Source organism: Megalops cyprinoides, chromosome 9, assembly GCF_013368585.1.
Source record: "Megalops cyprinoides isolate fMegCyp1 chromosome 9, fMegCyp1.pri, whole genome shotgun sequence".
Lineage (NCBI taxonomy): Eukaryota > Metazoa > Chordata > Actinopteri > Elopiformes > Megalopidae > Megalops > Megalops cyprinoides.
In genome coordinates this window covers 25,143,806-25,162,825 of record NC_050591.1, presented here as the reverse complement: position 1 = coordinate 25,162,825, position 19,020 = coordinate 25,143,806, and the positions used below count along the sequence as shown (strand labels likewise).

Here is a 19,020-nt window from a genome sequence, read left to right as displayed (position 1 = left end):
CTCAGCCATCATTAATTACTAGCTTTGATACTTTTTGAATGTTGACTTCTCTATACATTAGGAACAATCTCTCATCAAGCTCACCTTCCTGTGTGCTACAGCTCCATTCCCTCCAGAGGAAGCACGCTTCTGATCGTAATTACATTTCTCTTGTTAAAGAACAGGTGTTTCTGAGAACAGAATGCTGTTTACATTCAGCTGAACAGCGTCTCTGCTGTCAATTCTGCTGAAGTCACATGCATGATTACTTCAAAATAACCAAGGACAGATCTAGGATTGATGGTACTATGAGCGGCTGTTGGAGTCTTGATGTGAGCTTAAGAACCACCAGAGAAAGCAGGCGTATTGTAAATCTTGAGTACGCTTTACCCATGAGGCTATGCAGCTGAACTCTGAGGCAAACTCTGCCCACTGCTTTTCTCTGAACCTATGGTGCTGTCTTTTTACTGCTATCTTACAAAGATGAATCAGTATTATTCCAACAGCGAAAAGGATGATATAGATCATTGTTTAGTCTTGTACATGTATGAATACCTCTATACAGACACCAGCAACTTTTTACTGCTGAGTGGAGAGTGGTATCTTTTTCCTCTCTATACTCATCTCTTCTACATTTTTTTCTTTTTTTTCTGGTCCCAGGGGATGGACTATCTTAATTGTGTTTAGTGGGGGATGTGAAAAAGGAGACCATGGGAGATCTTTGATCTTTGCAGCTCCTGCCCTCCAACTTGACATTGCAGGTGACCCTGGGTCAAAGGTTGTGTGAATAGGGCGTCCCTGCGTTTCACTCAGACGGCAGTTGGTGATTACCATAGCCTGCATACTGACTTTGTTGGTGGTGTGTTTACCTCTGCCACGCAGCTAAAGGCTGAAACATCTCCCTTTTGCACATCAGTAATACAGAAGTCAAGAAATAAGGAACCCCCACAGGTTTGACAGCAAAAAACCATTAGAGCTTATATAGCTTTGTCCAAGCTTTGTCCATTAACGACAATGTTATGTGTATATGCAATTGCATCTTTGTGGACATGTGTGCATGTGCTAGTTTGTGTGCATTTGTGTTTGTGAACGTGCACATACACACAACTGTGTGTACATCTGTGTGCTTGTGTGTATGTTTGCATAAAGTCAAAGTCAAAGTTAACTTTATTGTCAATTCTCCAATATGCACAGGTCATACAGAGGATTGAAATTGTGTTTCTCTCAGGCCCACGGTAACAATACAACAGTTAGATGTAACACAGTGACACTGAGAGACAAGAAATTTTCACAGATATACAATAAACACAAATGGCTCAATAACACAGACATAAATAAAAATGTGTGACATTTGTGACAGAAACAAGCTACAAATATTTACAACAAGGGCATCAAGGCACATAGTAGGTTATAAAAATATAAATATAAATTCCACAGTATGGTGTAAGAAAGTGCAGAGTGGTTCATAGTGCAACAGATTGTAGCAGCTGATGTAGACTGTTATGTAAGTAAAGTGCTCTGCATAGTTTTCTTTGCATTTGGCAATAAACCGAGAATGTTCATGTCTCCTATGGCTGCTCTGTTGTGAGTTGATTATGGAGGATAGTGCACGTCTGAAGAATTGATGAGATAAATTTGAAAGGGTATCAACTGAAGTGGAAAGGGCAAATAAACCTGTCTTTCAGGTTTGATGGCAAGTTGCTTGCTCCACCCAAGACAATTATCAACTGACAAGAGAGGTACATAAGTGAAGGCTAGAAGTGCCTCGTGGGTAAACTGAGCAATCAAGAATTGACAGACACTGCACAACACCAGGCTTTATGTCACCATTAGAAACACAGGGCGTTTGGTGTTTACACACCGCAGCTGGTAGACTGTACAAGGGAGATAATAAATTAATTCCTAATCTGAAAACACAAGAGCATTAACATTATAACATTCAGACAATTCACTTACTTTAGTCAAGCAGTTTATTTGATAGGGCTGAATACAATTAACAGTGACACGTTGTGCAATACAGTTTTCATATTCATGTTTAACAATTTATTTGGCCTAAACATGCTGCTCACACCAGTCTCGATGCACTTTTAAGGAAAAATAAAAAATTGTAAGAGGAAAGATGAATAAGTTGTTTAGATAAATCGGATAGCAAATCTGAATACACCTTAAAGCGAGGGTGCAAGGTGAAATTGGTTCATAGTCATGCTCACTTGGTAGGAAAATGCACTTACCTAATTATCACGTACATATCCATTAGCACCAATTCTATAATCTATGTTTCATCGACGGATAATGTCTGTCAGGACGCGAAAAGTAGCGGTTATACTTAACGCTCCTTAGTGGTGAAACGCTCCAGATACCGTGGCGCGTAATATCTATTTTAGTCTTGAGGAGCGCTATTCTCAAACTTTCCAGTTCCAGATTCGTGCTGCTTCTAATGTAGAAATCCATGACAAGTAGGCTATAGGGTGCACACATAATGGTACAAACATAGTTACAGATGTATACTTCACATTTTACAGATGAAAAATCAACGACGGTCAAAAAACCTCATTACAAGTTATGCACCGATCGTTACAAACTGTTAACTTGCTTGGAGATATTGGAGAGCATTTTATACACTGAGTGCATAGTAGTCTATATGTCTGATAATAATCGGAAGGCTTTTTTAAGTAATGGCATAAATATATGCTATTATAAATAGGAAATCGACAAGGTAAGAAAACGACAATGGATACCTGTGATTAATAAAATTAGAAAAGTCACATTATCAAATTAATAAATTTATCGTATAATTAAAATTTAAAAGAACATCAAAGAAATTATATTCGTTAACATAATAGCACTAACGTTACATACTTTACAAACAGGCCTACTCATACGCACACTGTTTACATGATGAGCAAATTACAAAGAATATTCTTCGCTTCATGTAGCCTAAATGTGTATTTAGTTTGTTCATCGCGTAGACACTGGCTTCGTTTCCTTTGCAGCATTTAATGTCTATAAATACGAGGTTGTAAAAAACAGTTTTTGTTCAATAAGTAGACATACCGCACCGTGAATCTGAAGGTAAAATCCAGTCCGTGTTTTACCAGTTAAAGAAATTGCCAGCTCCCGTTCAATAACTCTATTCCATAGTCCTATTCAATACCGCAGGTTCCTGTTCAATAACTCCATTCCGCGCCACTGTTCAATAAGCGAAGGCCCTGTTCGATAGCTCCGCTCCGTGTTTTGTGCGCCTCCCCCCTCCTTTCCTCTGAACTCCAGCCCCTCGCTCTCTCTCTATCAGCCTCTCACTCCGTCTCAATATGTCTCAAGATGGCGGCCAATGCGGGATCGATGTTTCAATATTGGAAGCGCTTTGATTTACAGCAGCTGCAGGTCAGCCTTTTCCTCTTAAGTTGCTTTGCTGTCTTGAAGACTGTTGCGGCGAAAACTGTTGTGGAGTTGTTGCTTTGCTCTCGAACCCGTCTTTGCCGGTGTTTGGGGCTGCTTTCGGAGCTCTCTTCTCCCATTGATTAAAGCAGCTTTCTCGCTGATCGGAAATTGATCCTCTTTGTTCAATTCCCATCGATCAGCCATCATGGCGCCCCGGCGCCGCCGCGGGGAAACAGGAACCCTGGTTGTCTGGGGGCTAAAGCTGACCCAAACATCCCCCAAAGAGTACTTTATTTCCTCATTGCCAACTTTGCACTCGGCGGTGGATGTTTTTTGATGGGTTTTGTGCGTTTCGGTTGAATTATTTTGTTTAAAAAAATGAAGTGCGTTCGTTGCTTTTCGCTTTCACTGGTGGCGCTGTGCGACTGGAACAGCTGAGTTCCCAGCTAGCTAATGTTATATAGCCAACTTAAACTGTTAGAAAGAGTTAGCTGGGAACCTAGCAAGATAGCCATTTGGTTTTGTTTTACTATTAAATCTGAATATGTATTTCATATTTTATCAATGTTGTCTGTTGGTTGGAGTCTTGCCAACCATGGCTCGTTGAGTATTTTCAAAATACCTTACTTAGTTAGCTAGCTAGCTAGTGAACTACCTGGAGTCATTGAATAAATAGCCAGTTAGCTATCGTTAACGTTTGTTTATTGATACTTTCATTACAGGTAACAGTAACGTTACAGACACGTACCGAGCGACCTGTGTAAGAAATATAACATGTATAGCTTATATTTTTGCAGGTAACAGTTAGACAGGTACCTAATGTTAAAAGCTAACGTTAGATTAAAAGCTAGTTTAGAAGTCAAAGTTTTTGGTACAGGGCTTGTTAGCTAGCTGGTTAGTTAGCTTGCAGTATTTGGTTAGCTAAGCAAACGTTATTTATCTTTTGTTTGGCTTAGTTAAGGATAGACAGTCCTGCTGTCATTTAACATCTCGCTAGATAGTTAACGGAACTAGTCAGTTTTGTTATTTGGTTTAAAACGCAGTGGAATACTTGACTAGCAAAATTAGCCTAGCCAGTTGTGTACGTTTTAGTTGATTGATTAAACTGGCCACTTGCAGTGCAAGATTCAAGTAGCTAGACTTAGTAATTAAAATATTATAGTAATTAAGGAGCTACACGACTTATTTGATCGAAAATAACGTAATATTGGATGTTGAACTTGTGCATGGGTTTGACGTGTAACTTAAGTTAGCTTCCTATACAGGCTAAGTTAACCCGGTCATCGTTCGCCGAGACGTGTCTAAGTGAAGTAGTTAACTAACGTTACGTTTGCAAAGTAGGAAATGTACACATTTATTTTTTGGCCAGCAAGACGATCTTTACAGTAACGCAGCTCTGCATCGACCATAATGAAAGATTACTAAGATCGGTATTTGGTTTAGCGAAGGTTAGCTGCGTTCGGAATGACTTGCTCATGAATGTGAAGTGTTTTTCCTTCGTCAAGGCTTTTCCCACCTTGCGAAAAAAATGTTATTTGTTGCCTGTCGGCTTTTTAAATTTCAGCATATTGTTAAATATATAATGTTAAACAGTGTCAAGACAGGGTTTTTTTAATACATATTTTTGCTTGCGAGTCCCAGCATTTGACTTCATGCAGATGCATTTCAAAACAGAGAAAAAAGCTTAGCTCGCTTTCTCACCTTAAAACAGAAATGAGAGAAAAATATGAATGCAGTCTACCTGCAAGCTACCTTCCAATCGAGCTACATTACTGCAACATAATGTGAATTGTACACGTCAGACGATACCTGGGAGACTTTCGTTTGCCTGCCACAGAAAGAGATGGCTAGCAAGCTTCATGCCTTTTACTAAGTATTTCTAATGGAGGGTTTTCATCATTCATTGTTACTGGTATTGCATACTGGGGATTCTTTACCCGCATGTTACTAGTGTTGGTAACGTTCATCTTAACCAGTAAGGGACATGACTGCTTCTGGAAAGTGGCGAGTATTTATCTAACCTTAGCTTTGTACATAGCCAAGTTGGTACAACATCTCTCCTTTACCAGTTCCTCAAAATTCAGTTTTCATTCGTTTTGTACGTTTTAGTCTCGATGGCGAACCCTAAAGATATTTCGTAGACATCAAAGACATTTTCTCCTTATATTAGTGCTTGAATCACAAAATCTGCATTTTATTTGACAGGGTAACGCTAGGTTGCCTATCAATTCATTTAACAGTAGCTACGTAATAACTACAATATAAAGTTGTTCTATAATTTGGCTTCTTTGATCACCTTTGCTCATGTCAAGGAAGGGTTTTGGGGTGTCCGTCAAGTGGAGCTTCAGGTTTGTGCGGGTCTTGGTCTGGCTTTGAGTTCTGTAATTGACGTTTTTATTTGTGATAAGGGAAGAAATTCACTGGTCGATTGTAATGTTATGATACCTGCTTTTTGTTGTGGCTCATTGTTGGAATATAATTCGTTTTTTGATATCCTTTGAAACGTAGCCTGGTCTAACTTAATTTCAACGTTGCGTTGTATAAACAGTTATTGTTACTTTGAGACAAGGCTTTGTAAATTTCTTATTGACATGTTCCTGATTGAAAATTTTAGAAAATACATACTGCAGCATTACATTTTGGTTACTGTGTTGATATCTTTGTACTTAATTGCAGTGCATTTGTAGTCCTAAGGTCATGTCTTCTACACCTAGTTTAAGGCAGGCCATGGCATTTGCATTCACATATCACTGTTGTGGTTATCATTCTGCTAACAGCATACCTCACTTAAGGTTTTGACTGTAAAATGATGATGTTTCAAATGAAATGATTGGAGTTAACACTTAATCTTTAAAATAGGGATAGTTCATTTTTATAGTATGTTTTTGTACTGTCTTTGATATGGTGAGACGTGGCTTCAGATTATTTTTGGAATTCTGTAAACATAAGGTGTCTTGCAGTCATCCCAACCTAAAAATGAGCCTAAAAGTTATTTGGTGATATGTATGAGAGAACCTCATTCTTTTTGTGATGCACTGAAATTTTGCTTCACTCCCAAGTCTGCTTTCAGAGATTGCCGTGTGTAGTTTCAGCATAAAATATGCATTGCATAAGGTTTTGATAAGAGCCTGGTTATAATTGCAGGACCTATCAGATGCTATTAGTCAAGACAGTAAATCTCAGCCTACTGGAGCTTGCGGGCCTGTCTGGAGGATAGAAACCAGCCAGAGCTGTGTGTGTTCTGAAGAGTCAGTGTCTATTATTGATGACAACTTATTTACTTTGCTTCCACAGAATGGTTTCCAGAGAATTCCTGTTTGAGGGGAGTCTTTCATGTGATTGTCTATGATGTTCAGTCTTGTCAGATATAGCCTTTTATTTGCATTTCCACTGACCTGAAACTGGTCCACGCTTCTTTGCTTTTAACATTAAAATAGATATCAATAACAATACCATCTGCAACAGCTGTGAGTGAAAAACAAAACAAAACCCCGCAAGAAATACAAAACACATCGTTTTATTATTATTCAAATGACCTTTTCATCTTCGTGCCAACATTATGTGAAAACCATTTTACAACAGAAAAGGAACTGAAAAACCTCTGCCAAAAATTAGGTTTGATTTGTCTCAAATTTTAGAGTCTTAAGAAAAAAAAAAAACAACATAATTTCCCCTGGATGAGGGTGCCTGCCAAACAAATTATTCAGATCAGCGTTGGCTCTGTTTCTTGAACTTCCGCAGAGAGCGTTGCTTGTCTGGAAGTGTGACGAGCGCTGGATTCATCTTGTTGGGAAACTTTGAACACACCTGCAAAACCACGCACATTAGGCATGAACAGCGTAAGAGCTGGAGCTGTTAGTCATTGATTTCTGATATTAATCGATCAGAAGAAATTCCTGTCCTCAGCAGAACATTTTTTTTTTGGTTGAAGTCAGCAAGGTGATAAAAAAACAACCCCTCCACCTGTTTTGGACTTCAGTTGCATACCATTCCTTCACCGTGATGATCTTCTGTTGGCAGGATCGCATGCTGTTTACCATGCAGTTTTGCATGACAGATTTCCACCCAAGTGAAACACCTCTATAGACCCATTCTTAATGAATGTGCAGTTGTTACAGTATTACTTTGTATAATGGTCTGAATTCGTTTGAGAACTGGTTGTCTTTTTGGACCTGTATTTCTTTTGGACAGAAGACTGATACACACTTCTTGTGCACAGTTTCTCTAAGATGCAGCGACTTAAAATTTTCCCTTCATCTTAGACACACAGCCCTCAAGAGCTTGAGCCTCTGAGGTGTGCTGTTCTTTGAAGCTTGGAATAAGAGTTTTTTTTTCAGGACCTTCAAGTGAAGCTTTCTCCATACTGGCTTTATGGTGTGAACCTTTGAATCATATCTGTAACGGACATTCCCGTAGTCTAAATGGTAAAATGGTGGGCACCAAGCCATTTGCCCACTCGTTCTAATTGTGGAGGACGCTGACTGTGTTCCTCACCTTAATGTGCAAATCCTGTTCCCACACGCACCCCTGACCAGACCATAGGGTCCTGGTCTCAGATTCTGAAAATCTGATGTTAATTAGTTGTCATATTCAGAATGCTCTGTATAATCTTAACTGGGAGTTCAGGCTTAGGTAATCGCTAACAGGTGGTGTTAATTTAAAGAATTTATAGATTTTTCCATTCCAAATGTTTCCTGTTAGGCTGAAAATGGCTGACTTTTTTCAAGTTAAGAATATTGGCAAACAAGTGAACATAATCTTATGGTACACCTTTTCTGACATAAGTTTGTCTGCTATCGATTTTCAAAAGAAAATTTGACAATATCTGTTTGTCTTATGTTATGTTAAGTTAAGTATATGTCCTGTGATGTTAAGCTGTCGTTGCCATGTGAGACTTTAGATTCCTTCAAATCATGATAAGATTATCTTTGTCATTTTGGTATGGGTACTGAATTAGAAATGGGATCACCCTGCGAGTGTTTCTGAACAGATCTGTCAGTGAAGGCATTTGGATGTTCGGCGAGTGTGTGGTGAACTCGGGAGGAGCTGTTAAGCAGACACAGGCCTGTGCTAGTAATTCAGGAATACATTGTAGACCTAAGTAGACATTAAAGGTGAAATTGTAGCTGTACAGGATCCCCATATTTTGTGCAAAGCCTTTGTTGCAATTGCAGAAGGTATTTCAAAATGCAGGTGTGTTCATCTGAGGCCTGTGTGTGGTCTCTTGTTTTGCACATGTCAGCAAATGGAGTGCAGTGTCCCTGATTCGATCTACGCTTTGAGCTCACTTGCGTTTTACTGTGTGCTTGCCTGCTTTTGTCTGTTGTTTGTGGTGCGGATGGGGACAGGGTTGTGTCAGTGTTATTTTTACCCTTCTGGTACTACTCTGATCGTAGAGGGTGGTATGTGTAGTCTTTTTCCGCCTGCATAGAACGTGGCGCATCGTAAGGGTCTTGTACATCTATGGAAACTGTGTGTGTAAAGCTGCTGTTTTGCGTTAGTCTGAAAGTGAAAGCAGACTGACATGCACAAAAAGTGATGCGACGCGGACTCATGCTGACCACTTATGCAGGCAGTTTGCAGCACATCCGTCATGGTAGTCATCTGATGCAAGGTGCATGGGAGAAGGAATCAGCTGACCAATAGCTTGCTCTCAGATCCTGTCCTGTCTTGTCAGTACAGCTTTACACTTCAGTGGCCAAACCGGCAAATCGTAGAATATTAAAAATGGCTTTCGTCAAAGAAAGAAATAAGAAGAAATAGAAGAGAGTAGAAATACAATATGCTGTCATATTAAGTAGAAACGGTAAGGAAATACTGGATCAGTGTAGCTATGCTGTAGGTTTATAGCTGCAAGACATTGCGAGCTTCAGTAAATTACATCTGGGTTTGAGGTATGAAATGGGTATTAAAACTCAGGAAACGCCCTCACTTAGTGTAAGTCGTTGAGAATACTTTTGTGTTGAGGTTTAAATGTGACTATCTAAGCCTCCATTTTTCTGCCATGGTCAAATGTTTCCTGGTGGCAGATTTTGAGCCCTGGACCCTGTCTCTCACCAGGCTGAGCAGTGTGCTGATGTACATTTCCAGTCATAGAAATACTGAGGCATCTGATGCACAGACTGAAAGACTGCTGCCAGGGAGCTGCCCCTGGCCCTAGATTCTCATTAACTCAAATAGTCACAGCTGGTGTTAAGTTCCTGTCAGATGATTGCATGCGTTTGTACTTGTAATACACTGTGGTTTCGGATTTTAACCAGATCAGTGTCATTGTATTTCACTTCCCATATATTTAGCCCATCTGGACTCGAAAATTGATACTGAATGTACTGGAATTCCTCTTAATTCGTATGTATGTGGAAGGATGGTTGAGTCAGAAATGTCAGATGTCTCAGTTGTGCTGTGAACCTCAGTGCAGTTGCCTTTGAAGCGGCAGCAGCCGCGTCCAGGCACCTGAGTGTGAGTCATGTCGGTTAAAACAGGAAAGTTACTGACTTGTTTTGGCATATATGTCAATGAAAAACCAGGAGACTTTACCCCATACTAATTTTAGAAATGTCTTCAATGCGGTAATTCAAGACGCAGTGAGCAATAACTGATCTGACGCCACTCCCCACCCTTTGCTGGTATACACGGCCAATTCCCACATCAAATCTACAACTTCAGACCTGACAAAGTGCACAAACAAAGCAAAATCAAGCAAAGTATTTGCATACCCCCAGCCAGTTTAGCCTCCGAACTTTTCTGTTTTCCCAGCATATTTTCCTCAGGGGACTCTGCGTCTGCGACTTGATGCTGAAACGGCAGTATTTATAGGTTTCTGATGCCGTTTGTAACCATGTGTTTTTCTATTATATTCTTGTTTGTGGACATGCTACTGGCTGCAGCATTAATCATTTGATCAAAACAATGTGCATTGTGCTGAATGATCACAGCTGGGGCCTCTTTGCTTCTCTGGAGTACTAGGAAAAGAATCGTTCCCCATGTTGTTAAATTTAAATGTCATTTGGTATAAAATGAAAACTGTCTGCTGAAACTGTTTTCTGCTCAGGATTATCGGGATTTTCTGCTGGCATTTTTGTTAAATGATTAATAGATCTGGTGATGGATCTTGACAGTTACAGTTTAACAGACCAATTAAAACATGTTGTTCAGAGCTTATTTATGTCGAACAATGCAAAGCTGTCAGGAGTAAAGTTGTTTTTTTTTGTTTTTTTTTTTTTTTTCCCCCCGCAGCCAAAATAACTCTTCATTGTGTTGAATGGCAATGGCCTAATTACTCAACGTTTGGAAACAACAATTTGTTTTAGCTTGCAAGAAAAAAGTCTGCCATCTCTTAAAAATGTATATGCAAATGCTGTGCAAGCTGTTGCAATTAGTTTTCTTGCAATTGTTAATGTATGCCAGTTAAGTGGCAGTTTATTTTTATAGTTTAATGGTATTGGACTGTTGGTGGTGTTCTGTACCGGAGGTCCTGGTAGGGAGTGGTGTGCTGACCGTGTGGATGCACGGAGCGGGTACTCACTCCATCCCAACCCCTCACCTGCCCCTCAGACCCCCAGACCCAGCGACGGTGTTTCACGAGCCCCATGAGCTCACACTATTTTATGGGGGCTCTGATGCCAAGTGCATAATTAGCCTGGAATGCATTGCCCATTACTGAGAGAGAGGCACAGAGGGGGAGGCAGGGAGGCGTCAGACACACGGACCCTTTCAGCGCTCTCCCGGTTGGCATGGGGGGTGTGGGGGAGGGGGGGGGCATGAAATGAGTGGGATCGTGTAGCAGGCGTATACATGTAACAAAGGAGACCGAAAGCAGAGGTGCACAAGCACTTTAACTGCGAATCAGTCAGACTGAAAAAACATTGGAACACATCTGGAGCAGTGGGGGATTGGGATCGTTTCCAGAGTGTAAAGGAGTTGTGAGAAAGCTAGTGAGCAGTCACAGGTGGCAGGTTACTTGTTTCAGTCTCTTTAACTTGGGCAGTGCTATTAATGGCAGGTTTCAGCTTCCCTATTTAAAACACATGCACAGCAGTGGCTGCGTTTACAGGTACGCTGCTATACCAGTGGTACAAATTTGAAGTATGGCATTGCTCATGAAGTCATTTTACCCACAGAATGATAGCAGAGCTATGAATAAGGCATGACATGTGGAGCTAGCTAAAGGAATATCAAAGGGATGTGAAGTTAACACGATCATACTCAGAATATGCTAAATAGGGCATGCTTCTGTTTTTAACTGAAACAAAAACAACAGAATATGTAGTTATTTTCAAGATTGCAGTGTTTCATGTGACATGGTGTGTTTTCAGTCATAAAAAACAAGTGAAAACGTACCTTTTTCCAGAGTTAACTTTCATCCAAACTGTTAAAACATATTGTTAGCAGCTGGGAATATAGGTGACTAAACACATTTACTCTAGACATTCAGGGTTCCCACGGTCATGGAAATCCTGGAAAAGCCATGGAATTTTAAAATCCCATTTTCCAGGCCCAGAGAAGTCATGGAATTCAGTATATTCATTGAATGTTTTGGGAAGGTCATGAAATTTGATTTTGTCATACCAGGGGCGTAGGAGATATAGGAGATAAAGTATATCTTATTTTATATTTTATGGATTAATGCGAGTCACAAAATCCGATCGCTTCCTACTCCCATTAAACAGTGTGGTAACAGAGAGTGAGGGGAGAAAACACATTTTATCCACTCTCGTTTCGTTCTCCGTGAAGCTTCAGTCTGAGCTCTGCCCTCCAAATCATTCACCACGTCCTCAGTAGTGTAAATGAATAGGAAATCTAATTTTGGTTGCCAGACGTCATGGTGATCAAATTGTTCTATTTCTACGAGACGGGCGTATTCTATTGAAAACAGTGGCCAAAGCCTTCTCTGGATTTATTTGATAACAACGTGACTGACAGTAAATGCTGTTTAATTGTCATTTAATAATTAGGCCCAACCTGTGGAGTAAAGTATGCAATTTTGTGTACTTGTAGGTACTGAAAGGTCATGGAAATTTCATTAAAGGTCATTGAAAAGTCATGGAAAAGTTCTGAAATCTTGTCAGTGAAAATGGGTGGGAACCCTGGACATTAGATGTGTGGGGGACCTGGCTTGGTCTTTCCAGTCACATGGCAGTGGCACTCAGTTCTTCTATTAAAGAAGGCCAGTCTGAGCAATGGAAACCTTGCAGATGACCTACGTATGATTTTGGACTGTACGTTTCTGCTTCTAACTGATTTGAGACCAGAATGTTGTCCCAACTCGCAACACAATTACTCCACTCCACAACACACTAGTCTTGCGGCCACAGAACCGGCTTCATTGTTATGTATGATTATTTAATCGATCTGTGCGACATTCGGGCATTTTCTGTCTGACCTGCATCGGTGAGCGCTGAATCGCTTCTGTTTTCCACGGATCTTTTTTACGCACTTGAATGCACTGATTGCCTGTATTTGCTGGTGGCACGCACAATATTTTGTAGTGAATGATCGCCACTGGAGAAATGCACAATTTCTTCCAGCTGATTTATTTTTTTGTTGTTTTCTAGCATGTTCCTTTGAATTAACTTGTGAAGCTGCCTAATTTGCGACAGAGTTGGTAGCTCATAGTAGTACTACCATCTGCAGTGGTACACTGCTTATTTGCCAGCTTTTCTGAGACATTATCTGTATCACATTCTTAAATGCCTGTTTTTCTGGCTAGTCTTTCACGTGGATGCACGCACTAATTTAAGTGGAATGTTAGATTTAAGTGGCACATGTAGGCAGTGTGTTAGAAGTGTTCACCTTGCTCTAATGAATGTTTAAATATTGAGGAAAAATGAGTGCATGGTCATTGTCAAAAAGAGTAAACAGCCGCTAATGGTCAGACCGCTTTATTCAAGGGAAGTGAAGTTTTGATTGCTTTGGTGAAATACTGCAGATTTAGTCATACAGAATAAGCACTTGGGAGGAAATTGAGTCTCATTTCAGTAGGTTCCCAGGGATAATCCTTACTGTTGGAACATTGTAAAGTGGTGTCTATGCAGATGGAATGTTGTGCTGTGGAAAAACGTAAAAAAAAAAAAAACCCCCAATGAGCAGCATTTTATCTGCTTTTGTGCTGGAACATCTGGAAATAGTTTGGGGATAATGAGGGTATGTGGGGAAAACATCCAGCCCCTCCCCATATCTCCTCTAACATCCAGTCTGAACATCACTAACCTGAAGGCTGCAGATGCTGCTGCTCACTTATGGTTCAGGTGTTGAATTATGATGCTCATGAGCGGGATTCTCATATTCCAAAATGGGGCCTTTTTGGGTAACTGTCATCTGAAAAGTGTCTTGTAGCAGGAATGCATTTTGCGCAGAACTGTATTGCTCCTTGTTTTACTGGTACAAGTCTAATGGAGGAAAATTACTTTGATATGCTTCGTTGTTAGCCGTTCTTAGTTTGGTTTTAGTCGAAGCTTGCCTTACATCATGTTGCATCATGTAACTTTTTAGTTCAACATTGCCAATAAAGTGCATGCTTCTGTGAGGCTAAAATCTAAAAAAAAAAAAAAAAGAAAGTAACTCTCCAAAACAGATAAACAATGATTTATGAGATGGTACTTGTTTAAATCCTAGGTGAGGGTCTGTTTTCCCATGAGCAGCGCACACAATTTGCATTACTCCAGTAAATATAACCACTTTTATTAGATAAGATGTAAAATGTAAGTAATTCAGGTAGGTTGTCCCAGAGAAGGACATTGCAAGGGAATCAATAATAGCAACATTAAATCATACGGGCCTACGTTTCAAGTTGTACTTTAACTGTACTTCGGTAATTTATAGCAGATGTTGTATAAAATCACATGACGAGTAAAGATCAAAGCTAGAATAAAAGGAGTAACTTATAATTGCTCATAAACCTAATGAGCAGCATCTTGCTGAATCTTAGATCTTTTTTTAATCTTGTTCAATAGTATGTGCCTTCAAAGGTAGCAGCATTCAGTCTGTGGTCAAATTTCAGGAGTTCACAGTGCTGTTAATAATACAACACAGCGCTGAGAACCTCACTGTTTTAATGCCTGTTCCACTGATTCATCATAACAATCTAAAGAGAATTGAATTGCAAGTGGAGCTAAAGGTCCTGCCAGGTTGGAGCCCCCAGTTTTTGAAAGACGGACCTTCTTGATAGTTCTCAGTGTAACCAATGTTGCCTCATTATTTTGCAGCAGAAATAACAGATTACGGCAAGAATGCAGTGAAGGGTTGCATTGCATTTCAGTGTAATTATTCACAATCCGCACCCCTCCAGCATGTGACATGCTCCTGCATTTGAATGCTGCAGGGAAAATGAACTTCAGGTACCATTAGCTGCATACCTCAATATTCATTTCCTTTTTAAATCCATGCTAAAGTTGCATTCCAGTCTGTGTGTTTCTGAAAGTGGTGATGGGAGACACAGGATTGGTATGTACCCTGGGGGAACCACTTCCTCAGTTGGGCCAAATTCATTCCATTTTTTTCATCTGTTACATCTGCAACACATCTATTTCCTATTGAATTGAAATTTCTCTGAATCCGGTCTGTCCCCTGATGGCCACACGTTTTAATGAAGAGCCACATTTTAGGAAGCGTCAAAGAGAACTTAATATCTGTCTGCAAGGGCGAAACAGTTACCTCCCCTGTCTTATTTCACTTCTTTTTTGAGTCTTGTTCCAAGGTGAAAAAGCACACACACACACACTCGCACAGATAAAGACAATAAAATGCAACTGATCTAGTGCCTATTCAGTCTATCGTCTCTTACTGTCTTTGTTGCATCAGTGCAGTCTGGGTAGCACACAAACATTTTTCACCTCACATGCTCATTATGAACCAAATGTTTGCCCCCCTAAGACGACTTCCATGCATCCATCCATTGAAAAAATGATATATGTGTATAGCCCAGACCCAGGGCAGTGTCAGTTCAGACATGAAGAATAAAGTTGTATCCAGCTTTGCAGCAGAGTTGAATGTATTGATGTTTTTTTTTGAAGGGGGTGGGGGGGTTGCTCCAGTGCTCCTTGCAGACACTTGCTAAACGGTTTAGAAACAGAAGTGAGCACATTCTTATTTGTGTGTTTAACTCTCACGTCATTTCTAAACAGAGGGCAGCTCTGCGGGCCATTAAAGCACACAGTCCATTTGGAGTCAGGAACGGCCTCGCTGTGAGAGGTGATTGAAAAAATCGGACTCTTAGTCAAATCTCGCAGAGAGCAGAGGTGCAGCTAATCATTACACAGTTGAGCTTCTTAATAGACTGTTGAGGAGGCTTTGGGGGGGGGGGGGGCTGTGAAAAAATGAGCCTTTGACTTGTTCCCGCGTATACTAAACGACCGGCTGATGACCAAATGGGGCAAGTCTTAGCGAGAGTCTCCCGTTTCCGTATGCGCACGGCGTCTGCACGCTCACGCGTCCGGCTCTGGGAGTTTCACCTGTCAGGCGCCCAGCGGCTCAGCGAGGATTCCATTTTCAGCTTTGCTCTCTCTCTCTCACTCTCTCTGTTCTGGGTGTCCACATAAATGATGGATCAAGTTTGTGTTGGGTCGTGCGAGACGTCAGTTGCAATGAGCGCAGCCGGCCTGTTTCTCTCTCACAACCTTATTGCGAAGTGTCACAGCCATTTTCTTTCAGACTCGAGGATATAATCGCTGTATAGTACGCTGTAGTCAGGTTTGAAATTATTGGTTATTTATTCGTTTGGTTACTGTTGTGATTCGTTATCTTGTACAGAGATGACATTGATCATATTGGTGCAAATTGAGTTAATATTGCCTGTAATGTAGATTGTTGCTTGACTCTGCTGCTGCTTTCTAGAATGAAAATGAGCAGTTCATTGGAAGTGGGAATTGGAACTGCTGGAATTTCAGATGGAGCAGTTAAGTCAACAGTAATTTGATGCAAATTTGGGACCTCTCCTAATGCTGTCGTTATGCAAATTTCAGCTCAGGGATGTTTCAGCTTTGAGATTAAAACTGTGGTGTACCCTCCTGTACCGGTCAATTGAAAGAGACTCTCAGGCAATTCCAGATCATAAAATGGAATCCCACTGGGATACCTTCTGATAAATGGTGTGCAAATCTCCCCAGACTTCCTGGAGATCTCAGACTATATTAGACTTAAATTCCTTCTCCTGTCCTCCTTATACCTAATGTGTCCATTTCAGCAGAACTCTCATTATAGTGTTTGGAAGACAAGGCAGGTAGCACCGTGCATAGCTATTCATTCTTGGTCTTTAAAAGTCCTTATCTCAAAGTAATACTCGAGTATAATAAAAGGGGGGGGGTAGTCAGAAACATGAATTACTAAGCTAGCTGGCTTGCAAAGATGGCAAAAAATTGAGTACTTCCCTGGCTAGTTTTTCCCTCACTTTCTGAAATAATGTTGCGGCCATTCAAATATATAGATGTTATTGTCTGCATTAGTATAGTCCTCTGCGATGTGCAGGAAAGGTATCAATGTGCAGGCAGTTTCTGGGTTTAAAACCACGACACTTCCTCTACTCTACGAAAACAAGGTTAGGTCCGTTCGCCTTGTGTGCGTGAAATAAAAGTTGGGATGGCGAGACGTGGCACCCAGTGACATTCAATTCCATCCCTGCAGATAATTGCATTCAGCGCACTCCGCTTTGGCGTTCATTTAAATGGCTCTATTGATGTGCGCGAGCAAGCGGCTGTCTATAGGAATGCCCCCCCCGTGCTCTCCTCCGTCAGATTTGTCAGGCTCGCAAATTGAGGAGGACTCGGGATGAGCCTAGCGTGAATGCCGCCGCCGCAACCGACCGCGCCGCCGTGGGCTGCCCCGGATCTGAACCGCCTCCCGCGCCCGGCCAGCCCCTCCCGCGTCCCACCAGAACACGGGAAGAATCTTCCGTGGTGTGAATTATTTACCTGGTTCAGTTGATTAGCGTCTCGTGACGGGGCGCGGTACGTCACTCCGCCGGCACATCCGGACTGAACGCTCCCCGCTCTCCGTCTCAGCCGGGCGTGAGCGCTGTGTAATCACACACAGAGGGAAAACAAACAGCAGGAGACACAGGCCCACTGTTTCCCTCTTCACCCCTAATTAAGGCCCAGACAAGTGAGTCTCCAAAGAAACCATGTCTCCTCTGTCTCTATAGTGACATTTGCATAGAAACACTGAACTGTGTTGATTGGACGAAGTCCAGACAATTGCTGTTTTTAGAAGACGTATATATTACGTTTTCTTTTGAGGAAAAATAACAGCCCCGCAACCACTAATTTCACTAAAAGGCCTTTATCACCTTTCATAAATGGACATTTCTTCGAGGCGCTGCATATGCTACGGAAAAGATTTGTCTGAGAATGGAAACACTTTTACTGTCAGAGGTTGATTCAGTGCTGCCGTGAACCCAGTGTTTTTCCCTTAATATATTCCGTTTTTTTTTTTTTTTTTTGTACGGGGAAAGTTGAGCTGAGAAAAAGCCTGTCTTCTACAGCTCCGGTTCATTAGGTAAATAAATGGAGTCCTCTGTTGGAAACATGCAACTGCAAGAACAGATTAGAACAGGAACCAGGCTCTGAGATCACTCATGCATCCTGTAATCTGAGTTACCCCAGCTCCGCTTTTAAATTGTTCTTAAAAGGTTCTCGGTTTGAGGAAATGGGCTTTACTGTTCCAGTCATCCCTTTAATGTAAATAAATGTCTCCTTCTAATATTTCTGAAACTTTCTCTTTAATATATATTGGGAGGTGGCAGTCAGGTGTACTTACTATAGCCTTGCTTCCCTGTTGGCATACATGCAATATCCAGAGTTCATATATATGTTTTTATCCAGAAAGTTGGACATGATAAAACAGGGCCTATCGGATAGTGTCGGTTATGTTTCACACTTTCAAAGACGCATTGCAGGCAGCTTGGCTTCTTTCTCTTGTCCAAGGAAAGTGGAGGTGAATCACTGGAACCTTTCCGATTGTGCCGGGGAGCTGTTTCAGTGAGCTATGTAGCGTGTAGCCTGCAGCGGGCTGTTTTACTGAGTTGTTCAGTGTTTGGGTGCTGAGCTGTTGAGGCTGTGCCGGATCTGTTACGCCGCTCCAGGTGCACCGGGTCCAGCTGGGCCAGCGCAGGGGAGGCTGGAACCAACCAGGGCTCACTCTCACTGTCTGTCCTGCTGTCCCTGAGGGGGTGGTCACGTCACCCGTTAGTCAAACGAACGCACGCGCCCTTTCTTTCATTCACAGGAAAGTGAGCGCAGGAGTGAGGCCGCGGGCCTTGTCCGAAGCCTGCGTCCTTCGGTTGCTGTTTGTTTGTCTGTCTCCCCGAGCCTGCTTGACCCCGGCTGCTTCGCTGCTCCGCGCGAGCCTTGGCAGGCGCCGCGAGCGTTTTCCAGCACTAAGCTTTTTATAGTCCAAGGGTGTGGAGAAAAGCATTCCCCTTTAGTAAGGTGTCAGGATAACAGGCGTTGCCTTCCTCACACATGTCTTTGAAGTGGACTAATTGGTGATTTTGCAGTCAGCTGAAGCGCGTTTTAATTACACGGAAACATTTTTAATTTCGATTTAAATTCCTGCATTCAACCTCGGTGCGTTTCTCCCGTTCCATCTTTGATAGGGCTCCTTGGAGCTCGTGTGAAGCTCAGAGTGAATGCATTATCAGAGATTCTGGGTGTGTTGTCAGCTGGAGAC

The 19,020-nt window shown here is 41.5% G+C and overlaps 1 protein-coding gene across 3 annotated transcripts in view; it reads left to right on the top strand.

Moving 5' to 3' along the window:
- The first annotated feature begins 2,988 nt into the window (after window positions 1-2,988).
- Window positions 2,989-19,020, top strand: part of LOC118783237 (protein CASP-like) — a 148,624-nt gene continuing 132,592 nt past the window's right edge. The window contains exon 1 of one of the 3 annotated variants that reach the window (XM_036536999.1): window positions 2,989-3,363. In XM_036536999.1, coding sequence (XP_036392892.1) covers window positions 3,301-3,363 — 63 coding nt within the window. In that variant the 5' untranslated portion in view covers window positions 2,989-3,300. The remainder of the gene's footprint in view (window positions 3,364-19,020) is intronic. The other 2 variants (XM_036536997.1, XM_036536998.1) reach the window with 2 other exon arrangements.